The 23,545-nt window shown below is 41.7% G+C and overlaps 1 protein-coding gene across 1 annotated transcript in view; it reads left to right on the plus strand.

Annotated features, from left to right (window-relative positions):
* LOC113888441 (multidrug resistance-associated protein 4-like) overlaps positions 1-23,545 on the plus strand; it is a gene marked incomplete at its 5' end in the record, with an annotated part of 126,448 nt that overhangs the window by 41,743 nt on the left and 61,160 nt on the right. The window contains 1 exon segment of the mRNA XM_027535572.1: positions 12,771-12,921. Within this exon segment, the coding sequence (XP_027391373.1) occupies positions 12,771-12,921 (151 nt within the window).

The raw sequence follows: 23,545 nt of genomic DNA on the forward strand, positions 1-23,545 counted from the left end.
AGATAGCATTTTGAAAAGCAGAGACATTACTTTGCCAACAAAGGTCCATCTAGTCAAGGCTATGGTTTTTCCAGTGGTCATGTATGGATGTGAGATTTGGACTATGAAGAAAGCTGAGCACTGAAGAATTGATGCTTTTGAACTGTGGTGTTGGAGAAGACTCTTGAGAGTCCCTTGGACTGCAAGGAGATCCAACCAGTCCATTCTGAAGGAGATCAGCCCTGGGTGTTCTTTGGAAGGAATGATGCTAAAGCTGAAACTCCAGTACTTTGGCCACCTCATGCAGTTGACTCATTGGAAAAGACTCTGATGGTGGGAGGGATTGGGGGCAGAAGGAGAAGGGGACGACAGAGGATGAGATGGCTGGATGGCATCACTGATTCGATGGACGTGAGTCTGAGTGAACTCTGGGAGTTGGTGATGGACAGGGAGGCCTGGCGTGCTGCGATTCAGGGGGTTGCAAAGAGTCAGACACGACTGAGCGACTGAACTGAACTGAACTGAACCTTTTTTTAAGCCAAATAAATAGAGGTCATTTACAAATTAACCTCAAAAATATTACCCAGAGATAAAGACATACCACAACATATTTAGACAGACACAGTGCAAGACCTAGCTTCATTTTCTAAGTTTAGTCATGAATTAGATACTACAATATAAAATTTACTAGTTTATAAAAAATAGTTGAAATAAATAAAAATTTTAAAGTCTTTTCCCCCTTTTTCCTCAGTGTCAGGAGTTAAAGATGGTCTAGATAAGTGTTCCTGAGAGCCCTGGTCTCAGGCACAGGGAAAGAAAATCAAGTTCTAACAAAATGGCGGCAGGTCTAAACCAAATGGTGGCCAGACAAAGCAAAACGGCCATCAAAAATCACAACACAGAACACAGAGTTAAAACACACACATATAAACCTGGCAGTCCTCAACAGACACTCCCTTAAATACAAGAATACAGTCTCTCAGAAAACCTCCTGTAGAGACACAGAACTTCAGATCCAAGTACTAACATCAAAGATTTCAAAGGGAGGAAAGGAAGCCAGGTTGAAAGAAGAAGGGGGAGGAGGCGGGAGAGGGGGGCCAAAGGGGTGGCCTTACAGACGTCTCCTGCCACCTACAGATACCCAGGCATTATGGGACTTTACCCTGGGCCTCCAGAGAAGGGAGGACTGGATCTCGGCCCTACCAGAAATCAGACCAGGCCAGAACCAGAATTCGAGTTCTCTGCCAAGAGGAGGTGACCAGTCTCCAATCCTCAGCTCAGGCTGAGGGCCCTTTGACCAGATTCCTGTGTCCAGGACCGGGGGACTAGAAAAGTGGGGAAGGATAGGAAGGGTTAAGGAGAGGAAAGAGAAAGGGAAGGGGAGAGAGATCAATAAAGTCTCTTGTTCCTTACCGGTCGGGGCACTCTGGGCAGTTGTCTGCATCAGGAGGAGACCAGGGACAAAAGGGTCCCAGTTGCGGCCGCTGGGTGTGGTCCATTGGCAGGCAAGCTGGTCCCTGAGTACCCCGAGTGGTCGAGATGTCAGTCTCCGCGAAGAAGAGTCCCGCCAGAGTAGCCATTTGTTGCAGGAAGGGGGACCCCTTCCAGGGCCCTAAACTGGGCTCTTGTCTAACACTCGGAAATGAATTGTCCGAGGAGACACATGTGCTAACAGAGCAAGAGATTTTCTTGGGAAAGGGCACCCGGGTGGAGAGCAGTAGGGTAAGGGAACCCAGGAGAACTGCTCTGCCGCGTGGCTCACAATGTCGGGTTTTATGGTGATGGGATTAGTTTCCTGGTGGTCTTTGACCAATCATTCTAATTCAGTCTTTCCTGATGGCGCACACATTGCTCAGCCAAGATGGATGCCAGTGAGAGGGATTCTGGGAAGTGGACAGACATGCGGTGTCTCCTTTAGACCTTTCCTGAACTCTTCTGGTTGGTGGTGGCTTATTAGTTCCGTATTTCTTATCAGAATCTCCTGTCATAAAACAACTCATGCAAAGGGTTACTATGGTACCTAGCCAGGGTGGGCAGTTTCAATCAGTGTGCTTCCCCTAACAGGCCCAAGGCAAGGTCTCCTCTTAGCCAAAGACCCCAACCAGCATTTGTGAAAATCTTTTATACCCCATGTGTACGTGTCCGAACCCACCACCCCAATTTCCTTGAGACTTAAATAAAACAAAGGAAGGGTAAATACAATCACAATAACCCCATTATTCAAGTGTTACAAGTGTTAGGTGTTCAAACAGTTAATAATCAATAAGCCTGCAGTTCCATAGATACAGAAAGAATTTATGACCTGTCCAGAGGCAGATTAGAGTCTGTTTTCTTTTAGGTGATGAGTAACCTGGATGTGATCTTCAAGATTCCCCTGTCCAGAGGGGGTCTTATCCTTCTATTGTAGTTTACATAGGCACTAAGCACAGAGTCCAGAGTCCGTTGGAGAGGTGGCTGAGCATGATCAGCATGAACAGGCCTACAATGGGGTCTAGGTCCTATGAATTCCTTCTTCAAGAGGAATATTTTAAATCTGCAGCATTAGAATATGGTGTTCATTCTAGCAGTAGAATCTTCCTGTGGAAATTTAGTATTTTTACTATCACCCATATATAGATATTGAATATTTAAAATACTCAGCCTAATTTTGTGTATTTATTAAAATTATGTATTTATTAAAATTTGGGATTTATGTATTTATTTATTAAAATTATTAGGCTTCCACCCCACCCCGCCAAAGACATTTTGTGTTCTGGGCTTAGAACTCATCTTTCTCATAAAATGTTTGTTTTTAATTTAAATAATAATTCTTAAATCAACACAAGTTTAATGATCAGTCTGCTCTGTGAGCTGAGCAGGCTGTTATTCCCTAATAAAAAGAAATCTAGAGGGGTGGGCTGGGGAGGAGATGGGAGGGAGGTTCAAATGGGAGGGGATATATGCATACCTGACTTCCCTTGTGGCTTAGATGGTAAAGCGTCTGCCTACAATGCAGGAGACCCGGGTTCGATCCTTGGGTCGGGAAGGTCCTCTAGAGAAGGAAATGGCAATCCACTCCAGTACTCTTGCCTGGAAAATCCCATGGATGGAGGAGCATGGTAGGCTACAGTCCATGGGGTCGCAAAGAGTCGGACAGGACTGAGCGACTTCACTTTACTTCACTTCATGGCTGATTCATGTTGAGGTTTGAGAGAAAACAGCAAAATTCTGTAAAGCAATTATCCTTTGGTAAAAGATACATAAAAAAAAAAAAAAAAAAAGACACGTCAAAGGAAAACACTCAAAGATGAAAAAGAAAACAAACCTCAACATTCAAAAAACTAAGATCATGGCATCCGGTCCCATCACTTCATGGCAAATAGATGGGGAAACAATGGAAACAGTGACAGACTTTATTTTCTTGGGCTCCAAAATCACTGTGGATGGTGACTGCAGGCATGAAATTAAAAGACACTTGCTTCTTGGAAGAAAAACTATAACCAGCCTAGACAGCATATTAAATAGCAAAGACATTACTTTGTTGACAAAGATCCATCTAGTCAAAGCTATGGCTTTTCCAGTAGTCATGTATGGATGTGAGAGAACTAAAAAGCTGAGCGTCAAAGAATTGATGCTTTTGAACTATGGTGTTGGAGAAGACTCTTGAGAGTCTCTTAGGCTGCAAGGAGATCAAACCAGTCAATCCAAAAGGAAATCAGTCCTGAATATTCATTGGAAGGTCTGATAGGGAAGCTGAAACTCCAATACTCTAGCCACCTGAGGCGAAGAACTGACACACTAGAAAAGACCCTGAAGCTGGGAAAGACTGAAGGCAGGAGGAAAAGGGGACGACAGAAGATGAGACAGTTGGATGGCATCACCAACTCAATGGACATGAGTTTGGGCAAGCTCCGACAGTTGCTGATGGACAGGGAAGCCTGGCGTGCTGCAGTCCATGGGGTCACAAAGAGTCAGACATGACTGAACGACTGAACTGAACTGAGGCTAGGATGAAACACTATGATTACGAGTTTTATAGAATTACCCAGTTCCCCTCCCCACAAAAAAGGAGGTAAAGATTGATATATTAATAATATATCACTTAATTCAAGGCTTTTCTTCCATCAAAACATGGCACAATTAGATGCAATATATACATAGAAAGCAATAACCAAATAAATGAAAGTCAACAAGGTTTTCACTGATTATTATGTAAAGCAATACATTACCAAGGAATAAACTAATAATGCCTTGAAAAAAAAAAAGAAAGAAATCTGGAAGTCATCCCTGCATGGGAGAAACCAGATACAACCCCAAGAATCCAAACAAAACTGCAAAATGTAGACAGAAGGAAATATGTAATAATGGAGTATATCTGCTGCTGCTGCTACTAAGTAGCTTCAGTTGTGTCTGACTCTGTGTGACCCCACAGATTGCAGCCCACCAGGCTCCACCATTCCTGGGATTCTCCAGGCAAGAACACTGGAGTGGGTTGCCGTTTCCTTCTCTAATGCATGAAAAGTGAAAGTGAAGTCGTTCAGTTGTGTCTGACTCTTAGCAACCCCATGGACTGCTGGCCTACAAGGCTCCTCTGCCCATGGGATTTTCCAGACAAGAGTACTGCGGTGGGTTGCCATTGCCTTCTCCGGGAGTATATCTAGATATTAATTTTGAAATATTAATTTTATCTTTATTTGGGATACAGTATTAGGCAGAAACGAAAAGGACAATCTTGGGGTCAGAATGACTGAATTACCAGTGTGCTCAGTTGCTCAGTTGGGTCTGGCTCTTTGTGACCCCATGGAGTGTAGCCCGCCAGTATCCTCTGGGGAGCCCATGAGATTTTCCAGGCAGGCATAATGAAGTGGGTTGCCATTTCCTCCTCTAGGGGATCTTTCCAACCCAGGGATTGAACCCAAATCTCCATAGGCACCTGCATTCCAGGTGGGTTCTTGACTTTAGGGCAAATTGCTAAATCTCTCTGAGTATCACTTTCCAGTTTTATAAAAGGAGAGAATAATCCTTCTTACTCAGATTTGCTATGAGAAAGAAATTGAAGGAGGCCTGTGGAATAATTGAGAGGTGGGACACATACCAAGCCTCATGAAATGTGATCCATTGTTGGTATTTGGGCGGACAGAATATCCATAAAGTTTTTGGTGAGAATTGTACAATTTATTCAGTATTATGAGAAAATTTTCCCTGGGCACTAATAATAAAGCAGTTTCATAGTTTTAAAATGTTTTGATTAAACAGGTTTTTTTTTTTTTTTTTTTTTTTTACCAGAACATCACATAAGTTTATTTCAGATGTAACAGCAATGTTAAAATCAACAAGTTTAAATCTTAACCACACCAAGTAAACTTAGCTATTTAAGTATTTTTAAAGTTATTCCCTCCAAAAAACTGAGGGAGCTTTTCTTTTCCACCCCACATTCCACGGTTTCCCAATAGTTAGTTCCATTTTTGGAGGACTCTGAATTGACAAGTAAACTGCTTTGGGGATATTTCAGAACTTCTTTCCCCAAATGAAAGCTAATCTGGACAAATTATATATTGCATAGATTTCTCTGCAGATTCTTTTCTTTAGAACCTAAATGTAATTACCATATAATTTTACCTATTTGCCCCACAGAAAAAAACTATCTTCCCCCCAAAAAACGATGGGTACATCTTGTGATCTTCTAGTTAATAGAATTATTTTACCTCAATGATAATTATCGTATTTCAAAATAACCAACTCAACATGGGACATTATTTCAGTCTTTACTGACTTCTAGGCACATGAAAGTGTACCTAGCTTCTACCTCCTCTACATCCTCCTCCATAAATGGATGGAATTATTTCATGTAAGTCTGATGTAGGACAATTCACATTTTACAAACACAATTTAGGTTAAAGTCAGTGACTAGTGTGGAGAAAGAAACACTAAAATGATAGGGAGCCTACACACTCAATTCAAAATTTTAATATTTTTTCCTCCATAAATAATATGTACTTAATTGTCATGAGGCAGCTATTCGGTTTTCATTAACCACATTTAGGGATACATTCATAGGACTGATTAGATAGTCCAGGTGAAATGGTTATAGAAATAGAGGCAGTGTCATCTCACAAAACTCATTTATATATCAAAATCTATTTTGACATCTGAAGTTTACAAAAAGACTGAATTCTTCAAACTAATCTTGCCTTCTGTAACTCAAGCATTCTTCTCTTGGCAAGAGCAAGCTGAAGCTTATCCATGAAGGTAAAGGTGCTCAATGCTAAACTTTTCTTCTAAGCTTAGATTTGGACTGCTTAAGAAACTGATACCCAAGAAATCAGCAAGGTCTTTCTACATTTTTACTATCTTAAGATTAGAACTCTATGAACTCACTCATCAACTATCTTCCTTTCCTATATTATTCTTGGCACTCAACTAAGACGGTTGAAGTCTATTGTACCTTGCATTTTCACATTCTCAAATAAGAACTTAAGATTATAAGATGTGCATAAACATTGTGTAAAATAATTTTGTCATCCAATGTATTTGAAGAGATGAAACTTTTATGCCAGAATTCACACAAGAGGATAAATGTTATCAAAACAGGTTTTTAAGCAAAACTATTAACATTTTTCATAAGCATTATTTTTTCTGTTTCTTTACTGCTTTTGTATATACTTCATTAACAATTTATTTAGATGACAGTGTGGTTTGTCAGTAATAATGTAGACTTTTTCTGGAATTCTCTTGCTTTTCCTATGATCCAACAGATTTTGACAATTTTATCTCCAGTTCCTCTGTATTTTCTAAATCCAGCTTGAGCATCTGGAAGTTCTCAGTTCACATACTGTCAAAGCCTAGCTTGGAGAATTTTGAGTGTTATTTTGCTACCATGTGAGATAAGTACAATTGTGTGGTAGTTTGAGCATTCTTTGGCATTGTCTTTCTTCGGGATTTGAATGATAATTGACCTTTTCCAGTCGTGTGGTTACTGCTGCATTTTCCAAATTTGCTGGCATATTGAGTGCAACACTCGAACAGCATCATCTTTTAGGAATTGAAGTAGCTCAGCTGGAATTCCATCAGCTCCACTAGCTTTGTTTGTAGTGATACTTCCTAAGGCCCACTTGTCTTCACATCCCAGGATGTCTGGCTCTAGGTGAGTCATCACACCACTGTGGTTATCTGGGTTACCTGCCTCCTGAGAATCTGTATGTAGGTCAAGATGCAACAATTAGAACAACGGACTGGACCCAAATTGGGAAAGAAGTATGCCAAGGCTGTATATTGTCACCATGCTTATTTAACTTATATGCAGAGTATATCATGCAAAATGCTGGGCTGGATGAAGCACAAGCTGAAATCAAGATTGCCAGGAGAAATGTCTATAACTTCAGATATGCAGATGATACCACCTTTATGGCAGAAAGTGAAAAGGAACTAAAGAGCCTCTTGATGGGAGAGGGAGAGGGTGGGGAGATTTGGGAGAATAGCATTGAAACATGTATAATATCATGTATGAAACAAGTCGCCAGTCCAGGTTCGATGCACGGTACTGGATGCTTGGGGCTGGTGCACTGGGACGACCCAGAGGGAGGGGAGGGGAGGGAGGAGGGTTCAGGATGGGGAACGCTGGTATACCTGTGGCGGATTCATTTCGATATTTGGCAAAACTAATACAATATTGTAAAGTTTAAAAATAAAATAAAATTTAAAAAAAAAGCAAGTGAAAGAGGAGAGTGAAAAAGCTGGCTAAAAACTCAAATTCAAAATATGAAGATCATGGAATATGGTCCCATTATTTCATGGCAAGTAGATGGGGAAATAGTGGAAACAATGATCAAATTCATTTTGGAGGGATCCAAAATCACTGCAGATGGTGACTGAAGCCCTGAAATTAAAAGAAGCTTGCTCCTTGGAAGAAAAGCTATGACCAGCCTCGACAGCATATTAAAAAGCAAAGACATTATTTCTTGACAAAGGTCCGTCTAGTCAAAGCTATGGTAGTCATATAACGATGTGAGAGTTGGACTACAAAGAAAGCTGAGCACTAAAGAATTGATGCTTTTGAACTGTGGTGTTGGAGAAGACTGTTGGGAGTCCCTTGAACAGCAAGGAAATGAAACCAGTCCATCATAAAGGAAATCAGTCCTGAATATTCATTGGAAGGACTGATACTGAAGCTCCAATACTTTGGCCACCTGATGCGAAAAACTGACTCATTGGGAAAGACCCTGATGCTGGGAAAGATTGAAGGTAGGAGGAGAAGGGGATGACAGAGGATGAGATGGTTGGATGGCATCACTGACTCGATGGATATGAGTTTGAGCAAGCTCCAGGAGTTGGTGATGGACAGGGAGACATGGTATGCTGCAGTCCATGGAATTGCAAAGAGTTGGACACGACTGAGTGACTGAATTTACTGTGGCTTGTCAGAAATAGCTTCACAGAACAGCATCCTTTCTGAGGATGGGAGATGGGGAGATGACTGCTTTAGTCATTCTGACATCCTAAGCAAGCTGTTTGCCTGTACCAAGAGGCTGAACTGGAGTGGACACAGTTGAATTTCCTAAGATTCAGTAGTGCACAAAATCTAGCTTTTGTACTTCCTCTGATATCAATAGACCAGTTCATGGTACATGAAACAGAAAAAGTCAAATTGATCTTCTCTTTGGACTGAATTGAATAATTAGGTTAGTTTAGTTAATTCACAGATTCCACTTTTCCTTTAGTTTTCCTTAAATTCTCAGCAGTTTCATAACAGTAAGTTTTCTCAAAGAAGCGCAGAAGTTGAAACAAAGAGAATAAGGAATAAGAAGATAAACATCTCAAAAAATCTTGACTTGCTGCCGTAAACTTAATATGATCAATTTTTGGAAGACGTAGAATTGGGAAGAAAATACAGAGAGGACAAAAACTGTACTAAATGAGATTTATTGGTCATATTATTTCTAAAATAACTTATTCAAAAACAAAATAGACCTTAGATTCAATTTTCTCTGTGGCTAGAGAAAAGCCACAGTCACTTTGTACATCATCACCACATCTAAGAAAAGCATCACCTGCTCTGGTATATCCTTGGATAGTACTCAACTGATCCAGGGGTTAGAATGAGTGGCCTCTTAGGGTCCAACTTCATGAGATTCTTAAGGTTCTTTAAGCCCTTAAATCTGTAATACACTGTTCCCTCCTCCCCTGGCTGCTGTGATCAGAGCACACTGAAACGTGATAATAATGGACTTAGAGTTTATATTTATTATCCATAAACTGGTAAGCACATTATGTACATAATCTCATTTAATTCCCACCACCATCCTTTTATAGTGTTGCAATATCCCAGCTTTACTAACATTAAAAGTGGGTGGGGGATCTTACCATCCCTGTTAATTTAGGGTGAGTCCTAAACCCTCTTGAAAATTAACAGTCTCAGATACCTCAATAGCTGTCTAGTGGAATTTCCCCTCCAAGTGTACGTTGTCATCTCTGCAAATTAAAGATTTGTTCTGACTTGTGAAAATTCACCATGTACTTTCAAGTGAAATACTATCCTTAAATGTGTGCATTTACTCATATGGAATGATAGACTTTTGATAGAATTCTCAAATGGTGTGCTCCAAATAGGTTATAAACATATTAAAAAATGATTTCCCTTATTTCTTGGTGCATCAGGACTTGGGTCTCTTGCTTCTGGGTCAACATGTCTCCTGCTGTGTACACATCATTGTCTCAGTGCCATTGTGAGAAATAGTTACAGAAGCACTGGCCATGGTGATGTGGGCCATCAGATGGGCCTGAAATCCAGTCAGATGGGAGGAATTGTGTGTGTAGTTTGGATTAGGTTCCTTGGAATCCTTGGAATGTGGAAGGAAGATATGAGATTGGCTTCAAGAAAGGGATGTTTATTGCACCCAGGAATATTCTGTTTCCTTTGTTAGAGTGTTGACTTTTTGCTCAGATCCTATTTTTGCCCTCTACCAACTTTTGTAAAGAGTTTGAGAGAGCTGGAAATAAATAAAATATTCATAAATGTATATACACAGATACTTAAAATGTAAACCTATACATTTTGTGTGTGTGTGTATATATGTGTGTGTTTATATAATATTTAATCTACTATAAGACTGGCTATAGTATGCCCTTCAAGTAGAAAGAAAACTCTTAGAGAAGGTCTATTTGAATTATTTCAGAATTTAGGGGCATGAAATCTGAAGGACACAACCTAACGGGGGATCTTTTGAGAGCAATTGTTACTGATCTTTAATGTGTATGCAAGGAGAAAGCATTGGCACAGATCTCTGCATTTTGATCTTATGTTACTTCCCAGGTTATCGGCAGGCTGGGGTAGTCATTAAAGGCCCTTAACTGGGTAGAAACAGATGATTGAAACTGGTGAATATTGTCCAGTCAAATAATGTGAATTTGCTAAAACAAACAAACAAACAAGCAAAAACCGAACTGTAATTTGGATTTTTTCATGATTGATGTTTCAGCAGGTGTTTTTTTTTTTTTTCCTAACAACCAATGATGACACCCCTAGTGACTTTACTTAAGACCAGACATGAAAGGAGCTGGAAGGATCCCACCCTGTGAACATGAAGGTTGTAGTAGTGTGGGATGCACAGTTAAGCCAGTGTTTGTTGAGAAATTGTTCATCTGTAGGTCTAATAGGTGACTCATTGGAAAAGACCCTGATGCTGGGAAAGATTGCAGGTGGGAGGAGAAGGGGACAAAAGAGGATGAGATGGTTGGATGGCATCACCAACTCGATGGACATGAGTTTGGGTAAACTCCTGGAGTTGGTGATAGACTGGCAGGCCTGGCGTGCTGCAGTCCATGGGGTCGCAAACAGTCGGACACAACTGAGCAACTGAACTGAGGTCTAATAGGAGAGAGATCAGACAGGCCTATTTTCCCTCATTTATGATTAGGATTTATTCCTTCAGGATTCCATCCTCTTCATTCTGAGTTTTATATTGATACCATGGCACAGATGAGAGAAACAGGGAAAGCATGTGGATCTCCATCCAGATAATGCAGTTTGCTTTGCAAGGGCTCCTGGCCATAGAGTCACAGTTCTGGAAGATTCCTCCTCCTCCTAGGCTCCTCCTCCTGAAGCTGTGGCTCTTGAATTACCTGAGTACAAACCACTCCTGTCTTTCTCCATGACCTTCAGTCCTTCCTGGAAAAACTTAGGACAGTCACTTGCTCTCCCAGCTTCATGATTCTTATCTACTTACTTTCTTATTCACAAGATAGTTGTAAAGATCCTCTGAGAAAACTGATCTGGAAGAGCTATGAAATGATAACCCAAGTCTCTGTGATACAGGCATTACCCACCATAACCCATCCCTTAGAGATGTACCAGGGCCAGTTGCCCTGGGTGGCAAGGATGGGGAGGCCCTGGGTTGGAGAGCATGGGATGCAGGTGTTTGGGCTGAGAGGACCCAGAAAAGCCAGTGTTAACTCATACAAGCATCTCAACCTTCTCCTGCCTCCTTTTTGGTCAAAATTTGCATCAGGTATGATTACTACCTGCAAATTATTCATGCCACTCTCTGTTAAACCAGCCTGTGAAATTCAGTTATCAATCTCTTCTTAGATTTCTTTAAAAAACTGTTCATATATTCTTCCCTGTGTTTCCTCTACCCTCTCTGCCTTGTGCAGATTGTCATGGATTTGTCTCCACCTGAGATCATAAACTTCAGAGGCCTTGACCAAGACCATGTGAATCTACACATCCTCAGTATCAACCCCACTTTCATAGCAGGCAGACACTAAGTGTTGATTGCATTCCTATCACCTGAAGTTGTCCATTGTGATATCACACTTTTCCTTATAAGGATGGATACTTAAAGCAGCAGCATGTAATGTTTGGTTTCTATTCTTTCTGCCATCTTTTTAGACCAATGTCATTTCCCAAGGTAAAATCACATTATGGGCTGTGATGATTAAATGAGTGTTCATAGAATTCTTGGCACAGTGCCTTATATGCAGTAAACATCTGATAAATGGTATCTGTTGGTGTTTAATCATTAAACTTTGAAATGGGCATTTTACATACTTAGCATAATGATGCAAAGTTGGATGTACATTGGGGGCAAGCTTAAATGTGTCATAATAGCTCATGACATGGGCTCTCCAGGTTTGCAACTTAGGCTTTGTAGTCTTGATCAAGTTGTTTTTCTTCTCTATGTACCTCAGTGTCTCCATCTGTAAAATGAGATAATACTGTTACTACATAGGATTATTGTGAGGATTAAAGAGTTAATACATGTGAAGTGTTGAATGTGTGGCCCTGTACACAGTCAGCACTCAGTAAATATTAACTATGGATTGAAAACCAAAAAAGAGAATTCCTATTTCCAAAGATCAGCATTTGATTTTTTCCCTACTTTTCTGGACACTGAATTTATAATCAACCACTTCTGTAACCTGACATGTATAGCTGAGGCTTCTGGATTCCTCATCTGTGATACCTGCTCACTCATCTCTAGTAACACCTGTTGACTCCTGATAGTTCGGTATTCAAGTCTTTTTCCCTGGGAGTTTTAAATATTATCTCATCTGTTAAAAGTAGTAACGCCTGTCTCATAGGTCTACTGAGTGTATCAAAGGAGCTAATACCTGAAAAATTCTTCTCATAGTGTTTGACACATGCAATAAATACCACGAGAACCACTCATTATTTTATTTCTTTGGATGGAAAAACATTCCCTATTATTCCAACACATCTTTTGGGAAAAGTTTAATCCTAACAAAACATAAAAGTTCATCTTTGGAAAAAATCCTTAACAAAGACACCTCTGTATCTATTTTCATTGTTTCAGGCTTTTTTACTTGTGATTGGTGTAGTAGGCGTGTTGGTGGCTGTGATTCCTTGGATTGCAATACCCGTGATTCCCCTTGGCATCGCTTTCTTTTTTCTCCAGCGATATTTCTCAGAGACGTCACGAGATATTAAACACCTGGAATGTGCAAGTGAGTACGGGACTCTCAGGTTGGTTTGGCAAAGTAGGCTGGCTTTCCTTTATGCCATTTCATTAGCCAGACCCCTGGAATCCTGCAGACTGTCTTCTGAAATTTCTCACTAAGTTAATGTTAGCTAATTGAATATTATGGGCCCTATTCAGTGTTGCCCTTAATGTGGCAGATAACTGTGGCTTTGTGTTTTAGCACAAAGAGGTGAGTTTGCCCTGCCATATCCTGATTCCAGGGAACTGTTTACCTCCTGCTTCTTAGACATCCCAGATCCACTGTCTTTCTGGGTGGAATCCTTGGGAAGAGTAGATTTTGCAGGCACTTGGGGGTCATCACTGCCTTTCAAAGAAAGCTGCATCCTAATCATCAGAGACAGTCTGGCATCTCTCCATTTCACAGACAGGAAGGCTGAGGCACCAGATATCGACTTGTTCAAGGGCAGCTTCCCAGTTGGCACTAGTGGTAAAGAACCTACCTGCCAATGCAGGAGACATAAGAGATATAGGTTCAATCCCTGGGTCAGGAAGATCTCCTGGAGAAGGAAATGGCAACCCACTACAATATTTTTGCCTGGAGAATCCCACGGACAGAGGAGCCTGATGGGCTACAGTCAATGAGGTCACACAGAGTCAGACACAACTGAGTGATTTAGCAGCAGCAGCAGGTGAATTTGAGGATAGGGACCATTTATGTTTTGTTCATGGCATACTTCCTAATAGAGCAGCCACTCTATAAATACTTTTATTAAAAATAAAATATCTCATTATACTGGAACGAATATACAAGGGAAACAGGGGAATTTTCTTACCCCAGAGTTACTAGAAATGACAAGGAAAGGAAAAGATTAGGAAAATAAAAGGAGGCATCAGGAAATATACTCATATACCAGAAATGATACCTTTGAAAAATACATTTTTTCACATACCTAAAAGATGGCAAGTAAGTTGCAGTTGTTAAATGTTTTAAAAAGCTAAGTGCTGTTATTTTCAGGTTTACTGTTTATCATCAGCAGTATTTGGGGTGAACACACTGTTTTTGTTCTATCATCCCCAAGGTTGTTCATTAAGTGATGCTGAAAATAATCCCCTTAGAAAGATTATTCAGTAGGCATGCCGTCTAGTATTCCATCTAACTTTGTAGCTTAGAATGATGGGGAACACATTTTATGACCAATCCTTCTGTTCTACAGATATTCACAGAGGATAGATTATATCAGAGCTTATCTCATGAATGCACAAACATATTTCATCAATATGTTTCATCAATATTAAAAATCATAAGAAATCATAAGGAAAGTAGAATTGTTAAATGTATTTTTTTAAAGGTATAAGGACAATAGCCAAAGAGGAAGGAAGATGTTTGTATTGATATCACAAACCGTAACCATGGATAGTTACTACTGAACTTCCCATAAACCAAGCCAAGAAGAGAAGTATATTGAGTTCCATGGTTCTTAGTATCTAGTAGATACTAAGTGGGGGGAAAAAAAAAAAAAAACGAAGTTCATCAAAACAAAGAAGATTTTTATTGTGGCATTTGCATGTTTTGTTTTTAATAATAAATTTTTAAGAGGCATTTATCCTAAGTATTTGCATAATACAGAGTAGTTGTTGGTTTCATAAAAACTATAGAAACATTTTTGGTCATCAGGAGAATCAGCTAAACTCCCATGAGTTTTGATCTGAGGAGATATTTGAATGGGATGCACAACGGTAGAGTCCAGGTATGTATGACATCCTGCTGATGTGAGCTGGTAGGAAGGTAGGAGGCGGGGAGGCCGAAAAGGAAGTGAAGAGCTCCATCCAGGCTTCTGTAGGCAAGGCCTCACACGTTTTATGATTTGAGGCTGCTCATGAAATGGAGTTGGGCTTCCCAGGTGGCACTAGTGATAAAGAATCCTTCTGAAATGCAAGAGATGCAAGAGACACAGGTTCAGTCCCTAGGTCAGGAGGATCCCCTAGAGTGGGAAGTGGCAGCCTACTCTGGTAATCTTGCCTGGAAAATTCTATGGACAGAGGAGCTTGATGGGCTACAGTCCATGGGGTCACAAAGAGTCAGACACAACTGAGCACCATGAAATGGACCCATTCAACCGTCTTGTTGCAAAGCAGGTCTCTGGTACATTCAAAGAGGAGTTGTTCCAGAAGGAAACTGTGACTAAGATTTATGCCTGGAGCCACTTCCCATCCATGAGAAAGAAAGATGGGAACTTCCAAAGGCTTTTTAAAGAGAAAGTACTGGATTTTCAAAATGTTTTTAGAAACCATCCCCAAGAAAGAAAAATGCAAAAAAGCAAATGGTTGTCTTAGGAGCCCTTACAAATAGCTGAGAAAAGAAGAGAAGCTAAAGGCAAAGGAGCAAAGGAAAGATATACACATCTGAATGCAGAGTTCCAAGAATAGCAAGGAGAGATAGCAAGGAGAGAACCTTCTTTCATGATCAATGCTAAGGAATAGAGGAAAACAATAGAATGGGAAAGACTAGAAAGCTCTTAAAGACAATTAGAGATACCAAGGGAACATATCATGCAAAGAGGAGCACAGTAAAGGACAGAAATGGTATAGACCTAACAAAAGCAGAAGATATTAAGAGATGGCAAGAATACACAGAAGACTGTACAAAAAAGATCTTCATGACCCAGATAACCACGATGGTGTGATCACTCACCTAGAGCCAGATATCCTGGAATGTGAAGTCAAGTGGGCCTTAGGAAGCATCACTAGAAAGAAAACTAGTGGAGGTGATGGTATTCCAGTTGAGCTATTTCAAATTCTAAAAGATGATGCTGTGAAAGTGCTGAACTCAATATACAGCAAATTTGGAAAACTCAGCAGTGGCCACAGGACTGGAAAAGGTCAGTTTTCAATCCAACCCCAAAGAAAGGCAATGCCAAAGAATGTTAAACTACCGCACAGTTGCATTCATCTCACATGCTAGCAAACTCATGCTCAAAATTCTCCAAGCCAGGCTTCAGCAATATATGAACTGTGAGCTTCCAAATGTTCAAGCTGGTTTTAGAAAAGGCAGAGGAGCCAGAGATCAAATTGCCAACATCCAGTGGATCATCAAAAAGCAAGAAAGTTTAAAAAAAATCTGCTGTATTGACTATGCCAAAACCTCTGACTGTGTAGATCACAACAAACTGTGGAAAATTCTGAAAGAGATGGGAATACCAGACCACCTTACCTGCCTCCTGAGAAATCTGTATGCAGGTCAAGAAGCAACAGTTAGAACTGGACATGGAGCAACAGACTTGTTCCAAATTGGGAAAAGTGAACGTTAAGGCTGTATATTGTCACCTTGCTTATTTAACTTATATGCAGAGTATATCATACAAAATGCAGGGCTGGATGAAGCACAAGCTGGAATCAAGATTGCTGAGAGAAATATCAATAACCTCAGATATGCAGATAACACCACCCTTATGGCAGAAAGTGAAGAAGAACTAAAGAGCCTCTTGATGAAAGTGAAAGAAGAGAGTGAAAAAGTTGACTGAAAGCTCAACATTCAGAAAACTAAGATCATGGCATCTGGTCCCATCACTTCATGGCAAATAGGTGGGGAAATAATGGAAACAGTGGCTGACTTTATTTTTCTGGGCTCCAAAATCACTGCAGATGGTGACCGAAGCCATGAAATGAAGACACTCCTTGGAAGAAAAGTTATGACCAACCTAGACAGCATATTAAAAAGCAGAGACATTACTTTGCCTGCAAGGTCCGTTTAGTCAAGGCTATGGTTTTTCCAGTAGTCATGTATAGATGTGAGAATTGGACTATAAAGAAAGCTGAGCACTGAAGAATTGATGCTTTTGAACTGTGGTGTTCGAGAAGACTCTTGGGAGTCCCTTGGACAGCAAGGAGATGAAAGCAATCAATCCTAAAGGAAATCAACACTGAATATTCATTGGAAAGACTGATGTTGAAGCTGAAACTCCAATACTTTGATCACCTGATGCAAAGAACTGACTCATTGGAACAGACCCTGATGCTTGAAAAGATTGAAGGCAGGAAGAGAAGGGTATGACAGAGGATGAGATGGTTGGATGGCATCACCGACTTGATGTACATGGGTTTGAGCAAGCTCCAGGAATTGGTGATGGACAGGGCAGCCTGGCATCCTGCAGTCCATGGGCTCACAAGGGATCAGACATGACTGAGTGGCTAAACATAACTACTGGATTTTCTCAGTCTTTGATCTGGAGAGTCTGAGAACTTTGGGCCCTTCCCTATGGAATATTGGTTTTTTTTTTTTTGCACCACAGTATGCTGCAAGAACATTAGATAGCAAAATATTCAATCCAGATACCCTCTCCTCCACACCCCATATAAGCAAACGTGGTGGTCAGTTAATTAGAACTCTTTATGTTCTCCCTCTAGGTGGGGGGGGAGGGGTCTGTGCCATGAATAATACCACTGTTTTCTTGAAACAGTAACTGATGGTATGTCTTAAGGTCACTGCTGAAGGCACTAGTAAAAACAGGGACACCTGACTGCTGTATTCAGAAGGCTTAAACTTGCTTCATCCTTGTGCTCTGATGGACTACAGATATCCTGAGATTTAGTTTCAGATCCTACTGCCAAGTTGTCTCTGGAAGCTTAGGGCGACTTTTTTTTTCCAGCTTAATGACAAGTATATAGCTGCTTTTAATGGGTTTATTGGGTACATTTTTGCAAAAGTGAGCATAACAGCAGTCATAGAACAGTGCATAAAATCTGGATGGCATCTGGTTGCCTTTCTTTAAGCCAACTCTTTTTGTTTGTTTTTAAAACTTTAAATTTTGTATTGGGGTATAGCCAAATAACAAGCAATGTTGTGATGGTTTCAGGTGAACAGTGAAGAGACCCAGCCATACATATATTTGTATCCATTCTTCCCCAAACTCCCCTCCCATCCAGGCTGTCACATAACATTCCATGTGCTGTACAAAATAGGTCCTTGTTGGTTATTTGTTTTAAATATAACAGTATGTACATGTCTATCCCACACTCCCTAACTATCCCTTCCTCCCATCCTTCCCCCCAGAAACCGTAAGTTCGTTGTCTCAGTCTGTGAGTCTCTTTCTGTTTGTAAGTTCATTTATTTCATTTTTTAGATTACACCTATAAGGGATGTCATATGATATTTCTCCCTCTCTGACATACTTAATTCAGTAAGTAATGACACTCTCTAAGTCTACCCATGTGGCTGAAAATGGCATTATTTCATTCTTTTTAATGGTTAAATAACTTTGCATTTGGCAGTGCCTGAATGATGAAATCGTATCCAAATTCTGTCTGAAAGGCTGCTGTGATCAACTAGCAATGTCTGCCACAGGCATTGATTGCAGTAGGTTAGCACGTTTGTCATGTGTATTCAGACTATGGATCCTAATGTCTGCTGTTTTAAGTGTTCTCATACCAGATTCCTAGGGACTTTATTCAACCTCAGGTGCTTAGTAAGATGTACAGTAATGACTAAGGCTGTTGGATATTAGCTAAGGAAGACTTGGGGTTTTCTGAACATACAGTCTGGAGAAAAATGTATTTAATTACACATGGGCATTCTTAACCCTCAGTATTCTCCCTCTGAGACATTGCAATTGTGATTAAAAACAAAACCATGGGATTAAAACAGAACTGGGCCTGACACCTGCTCTACCACTTAGGTGGGTTAATTTACTTAATCCTGGGCAGGGAGTGCTCTTAATCCCTCAGTCTCTGGAAGTCTCATGAGGGTTTCTTGAGTCAGTGTTTGTCAAGTGCTTGCAGACTACTACCAAAGACCCCAGAACCTTGAACATGAAGGCATTCAGAACATAGTAACCACTAGCAGATTTCACACAGAGTGAATGATAACCCACACACAGCAGGGCTGTCAGCCAAGGGTCCTTGCATATAGTTCTCTGCCCTCCCCCTGCTAGGGAAGATCTTCAGTCTTTGTGGGGTGTGTTCTGAAGAATCTTCAGAGTTGTGGAAACACAGCTGTCAGTCATATGAAAGATAGGGTTACATGTGTGTGTGACTGCGGGCTGATGCCATGGCTCTTAAAGGATAGTGAGCTCAGTATTTGTGGGAAAGAGGGTATTTCATTGCCCAAGATAAGACCAGAGCCTTGACATCCCCGCTCCCCCTGTACCAGTTAATCTTCTGTGGACACCCTCCAGTTCACTCATCCTGGCATCCTGCTCAGCCCTAAGTGGGGTTTGAAAGAAACAGGGTAGATTTTCACTGTTCTGCATTCCCTTAGACCACTGTAACTGTTGGATATGAGGTGAGGTAGGTGATGGGATCTTTGAGTTCCCTGGTGTTTAAACAGGGTGACACAGGCTTCTAAAGTCCACTCCACCCTCCCCACTGGAGAGAATCAGCTGCAGCTTTGATCTCCTGACGGAAGCAGGTGAGGGAGGCCATGCTGAAGAGTTCACGCCAGGACTCTCCCTGGGGGAACAGCCATGTCTGCTTCCTCCTCAGAAGCTTTGTCTATGATGAACAGTGTTGACATCACAACATTTGCTGTAAAAGTGAGAGTCTAGTTCTAGTGAGTTTTCTGTGCTCTCTGGAGCTAGACTCTGGCATCCTCCTGACAGGGTGATGGGCTCAGAATTCACCTGCATCATCCCTGTGAGTACCCTGCTTCTAGACTGAGTTCTGCGGGTGAGTTGGCACACCTGCTGGGGCTCCTGAAAAGGCCTGTGCAGAGCTCCCAGCCTTTCTTATTTGGAGCATGAGCTCAGTCTGTGTTCAGGTTGCTCTTAAAAGTGCAAAGTTATAGGAAGATAAAATTAAAAGTTAATAGGATGGACAGAGAGACCAATGTGGATGCTGGAATAAGATCACAGACATGTAACTATACAGTCATCAGTTCAGTTCAGTTCAGTCACTCAGTTGTGTCCAACTCTTTGCAACCCCATGAATCACAGCACACCAGGCCTCCCTGTCCATCACCAACTCCTGGAGTTCACTCAGACTCATGTCCATCGAGTCAGTGCTGCCATCCAGCCATCTCATCCTCTGTCGTCCCCTTCTCCTCCTGCCCCCAATCCCTCCCAGCGTCAGAGTCTTTTCCAGTGAGTCAACTCTTCACATGAGGTGGCCAAGGTACTGGGGTTTCAGCTTCAGCACCATTCCCTCCAAAGAAATCCCAGGGCTGATCTCCTTCAGAATGGACTGGTTGGATCTCCTTGCAGTCCAAGGGACTCTCAAGAGTCTTCTTCCACACCACAGTTCAAAAGCATCAATTCTTCGGCGCTCAGGCTTCTTCACAGTCCAACTCTCACATCCATGCATGACCACAGGAAAAACCATAGCCTTGACTAGACGGACCTTTGTTGGCAAAGTAATGTCTCTGCTTTTCAATATGCTATGTAGGTTGGTCATAACTTTCCTTCCAAGGAGTAAGTGTCTTTTAATTTCATGGCTGCAGTCACCATCTGCAGTGATTTTGGAGCCCCCAAAAATGAAGTCTGACACTGTTTCCACTGTTTCCCCATCTATTTCCCATGAAGTGATGGGACCAGATGCCATGATCTTTGTTTTCTGAATGTTGAGCTTTAAGCCAACTTTTTCACTCTCCACTTTCACTTTCATCAAGAGGCTTTTGAGTTCCTCTTCACTTTCTGCCATAAGGGTGGTGTCATCTGCATATCTGAGGTTATTGATATTTCTCCCGGCAATCTTGTTTCCAGCTTCTGTTTCTTCCAGTCCAGTGTTTCTCATGATGTACTCTGCATAGAAGTTATATAAGCAGGGTGATAATATATAGCCTTGATGTACTCCTTTTCCTATTTGGAATACAGTCCTAAACACCACCAAATCACTTTATGCTCTTTGCCTAAATTAAGTACAAAGGGGACATATTAGATCTTGTTCTGGTTCAGAGGTTTTTATTTTATTTTTTTTTCCATCACAGGTGAGGGACCCTAATAATTAAGGTTCCTGGTCAGATGTCCCAGGTGGAAAGATCCCAAGACTGAGTGGATGGACAGATGGCCCCCAGCCCAGACTGTCCTCCCCCAGCCCAGGGCTTCCCACCCCCTCCAAGCCCTGTGTCTCACAGGAGGAATCCTGTTCTTTCCTGCTTGTAGAATCAGGGACGCTAAGCACAAGATCTGGTTCTGTGTCTTTACTTATTTGTACCCCAGGCCCCTCCCATACACACACACAGCTGCAGTGCCCTTATGCTCATCGGTACTGACTGAACTGTCTGTCACCCAGATAGGCATTTGGTTGCCAGGCTAAAGAGTCAGGTCCTGAAAATAATTTGAAATTTCCACTTTGATTCTTTTTACTCTATCATTTAAAAATGTTTCTGTATCCTCCTGTAAGATAAGTGACCCTAACTTCCTCAAAACATCCAGGTTTTACTTACAGGTTTTCTCTAGGAGATGCATAGGTAACAAAGTGATGTCAGTATTTTCTGATGATAAAGCACAAGTTATCACTCATCCCAGACAGAGGTCACAGGCTCACTATCTGCCCCTGACAACAGCAAGTTACAGCCTTGTTCCTGGTGGGGAATGAGAACCGTAAGGGCCCTTCCTGCCCAGCAGCTTGCAGCCCACCTGTTCCCTGATGGACAGGAGCCTGACCCTGGTCCTCTTGGTCAGTGTGCTCTTAGAGAAGATGACAGGAAATGAATGGTCAGTCCTGTGACACCAAGCCCCAAACCTACATGAAGTCACTCAGAAGAGAATGGACACTAAGGCCACTGTCAGATTCTCAAAGGGTGATGTGAGTGTCACACATCACAGTGACCTCCAAATACCAGGACAGGTATCCAGCAGGGCAGTTATGAAAGCATCTATCAAGTTCCCAGAGCAGAAGTCAAGACCATTCAAAGACTACTCGTCTGCCGGGTCCTGTGGGCACAGGGGTGGTGCAGTGCCAGGTGCTCCATGACCCACACAGAGGCTCCTGGCGCAGGTGCAGGGAGAAGCCCAGGACGGGGGAGGCAGTAGACTGTCTGCTCCCCTTACTTGTCTCACCCTGTCCTGGGTCTGGCTCTGCTCCAGTGTGGGGATGTACTGACTCTATCCCAGCCCTTAGGTTACTCATCTAAGGAGGAGATGGCCCACAGGTAGTTCACCAAAATTCAGGGTGGTAAGGACTCTCATGGAGAATTAAATTTTGAAATGCTACTGACTCAGAAATTAGTAGTAATTACTCAGTCATGGAAAAGAATGAAATGTTGCCACTTGTAGCAACATGTATGGACATCAGTTCAGTTCAGTGTATGGACATAGAGGGATATTATTCTTGGTAAAGAAAGTAAGACAAAGACAAATACTATATGGTATCTCTTCTATGTAGAATCTAAAGAATAATATAAATGAATATATATACAAAACAGAAATAAACTGAAAGACAGAAAGCAAACTTACAGTTACCATAGGGCAAAGAGAGGAAAGGAGAGACAAATTAGGAATATGGAATTAACAAGTACACGCTGCTGCTGCTGCTGCTAAGTCACTTCAGTCGTGTCCAACTCTGTGTGACTCCATAGACGGCAGCCTACCAGGCTCCCCCATCCCTGGGATCTTCCAGGCAAGAACACTGGAGTGAGTTGCCATTTCCTTCTCCAATGCTTGAAAGTGAAAAGCGGAAGTGAAGACACTTAGTCGTGTCTTGACTCCTAGCGACCCCATGGACTGCAGCCCACCAGGCTCCTCTGTCCATGGGATTCTCCAGGCAAGAGTACTGGAGTGGGGTGCCATTGCCTCCTCTGAACAAGTACATACTGCTGCTACTGCTGCTGCTGCTGCAAAGTTGCTTCAGTCGTGTCGACTCTGTGCGACCCCATAGACAGCAGCCCACCAGGCTCCCCCATCCCTGGGATTCTCCAGGCAACAACACTGGAGTGGGTTGCCATTTCCTTCTCCAATGCATGAAGGTGAAAAGTGAAAGTGAAGTCTCTCAGTCGTGTCTGACTGTCCTCGACCCCATGGACTGCAGCCTACCAGGCTCCTCCGTCCATGGGATTTTCCAGGCAAGAGTACTGGAGTGGGGTGCCATTGCTTTCTCCCAAGTACATACTACCATGCACCAAATAGGTAAGGAACATGAATTTACTATACAGCGCAGGGAGTTTTACTTAATATCTTGTAATAACCTATCTAGGGACAGTTCTAGCCTCACTTGTGCTCATATTTAGTTGCTCAGTCTTGGCCAACTCTTTCAACCCTATGGACCATAGCCCACCAGGCTCCACTGTCCACGGGATTCTCTAGGCAAGAATACTGGCATGGGTTTCAACTTCCTTCTCCAGGGGATCTTCTCGACCCAAGGATCGAACCCACATCTCCTGTGTTTCCTACATTGCAGGTGAATTCTTAAACTGCTGAGCAATCCTATAATGGGATATAATCAGAAAAAAAAATAACCACAGCACTATGCTGTAACCTGAAACATTGTAATTCAACCATACATATATATAGACACATATGTATTTATTTAATTTGAAGGGGTGTATGCTGAGGAGGACCTTGATGAATGAGCTAGTAAAGAATTTCTTTATCTAGATCTAGCTGTGATTTGAATTTGGTTAAAAAAAAAAAGGTTCAAAGAGAATATTTCATTTCCAGGTTGTTAAAGTGAAGGTTAGTGTGAGCAGGAATTCAAGGGTCATGTGGAGGGTCATCTCTGAA

Source organism: Bos indicus x Bos taurus, unplaced genomic scaffold (genome assembly GCF_003369695.1).
Source record: "Bos indicus x Bos taurus breed Angus x Brahman F1 hybrid unplaced genomic scaffold, Bos_hybrid_MaternalHap_v2.0 SuperScaffold_100135, whole genome shotgun sequence".
Lineage (NCBI taxonomy): Eukaryota > Metazoa > Chordata > Mammalia > Artiodactyla > Bovidae > Bos > Bos indicus x Bos taurus.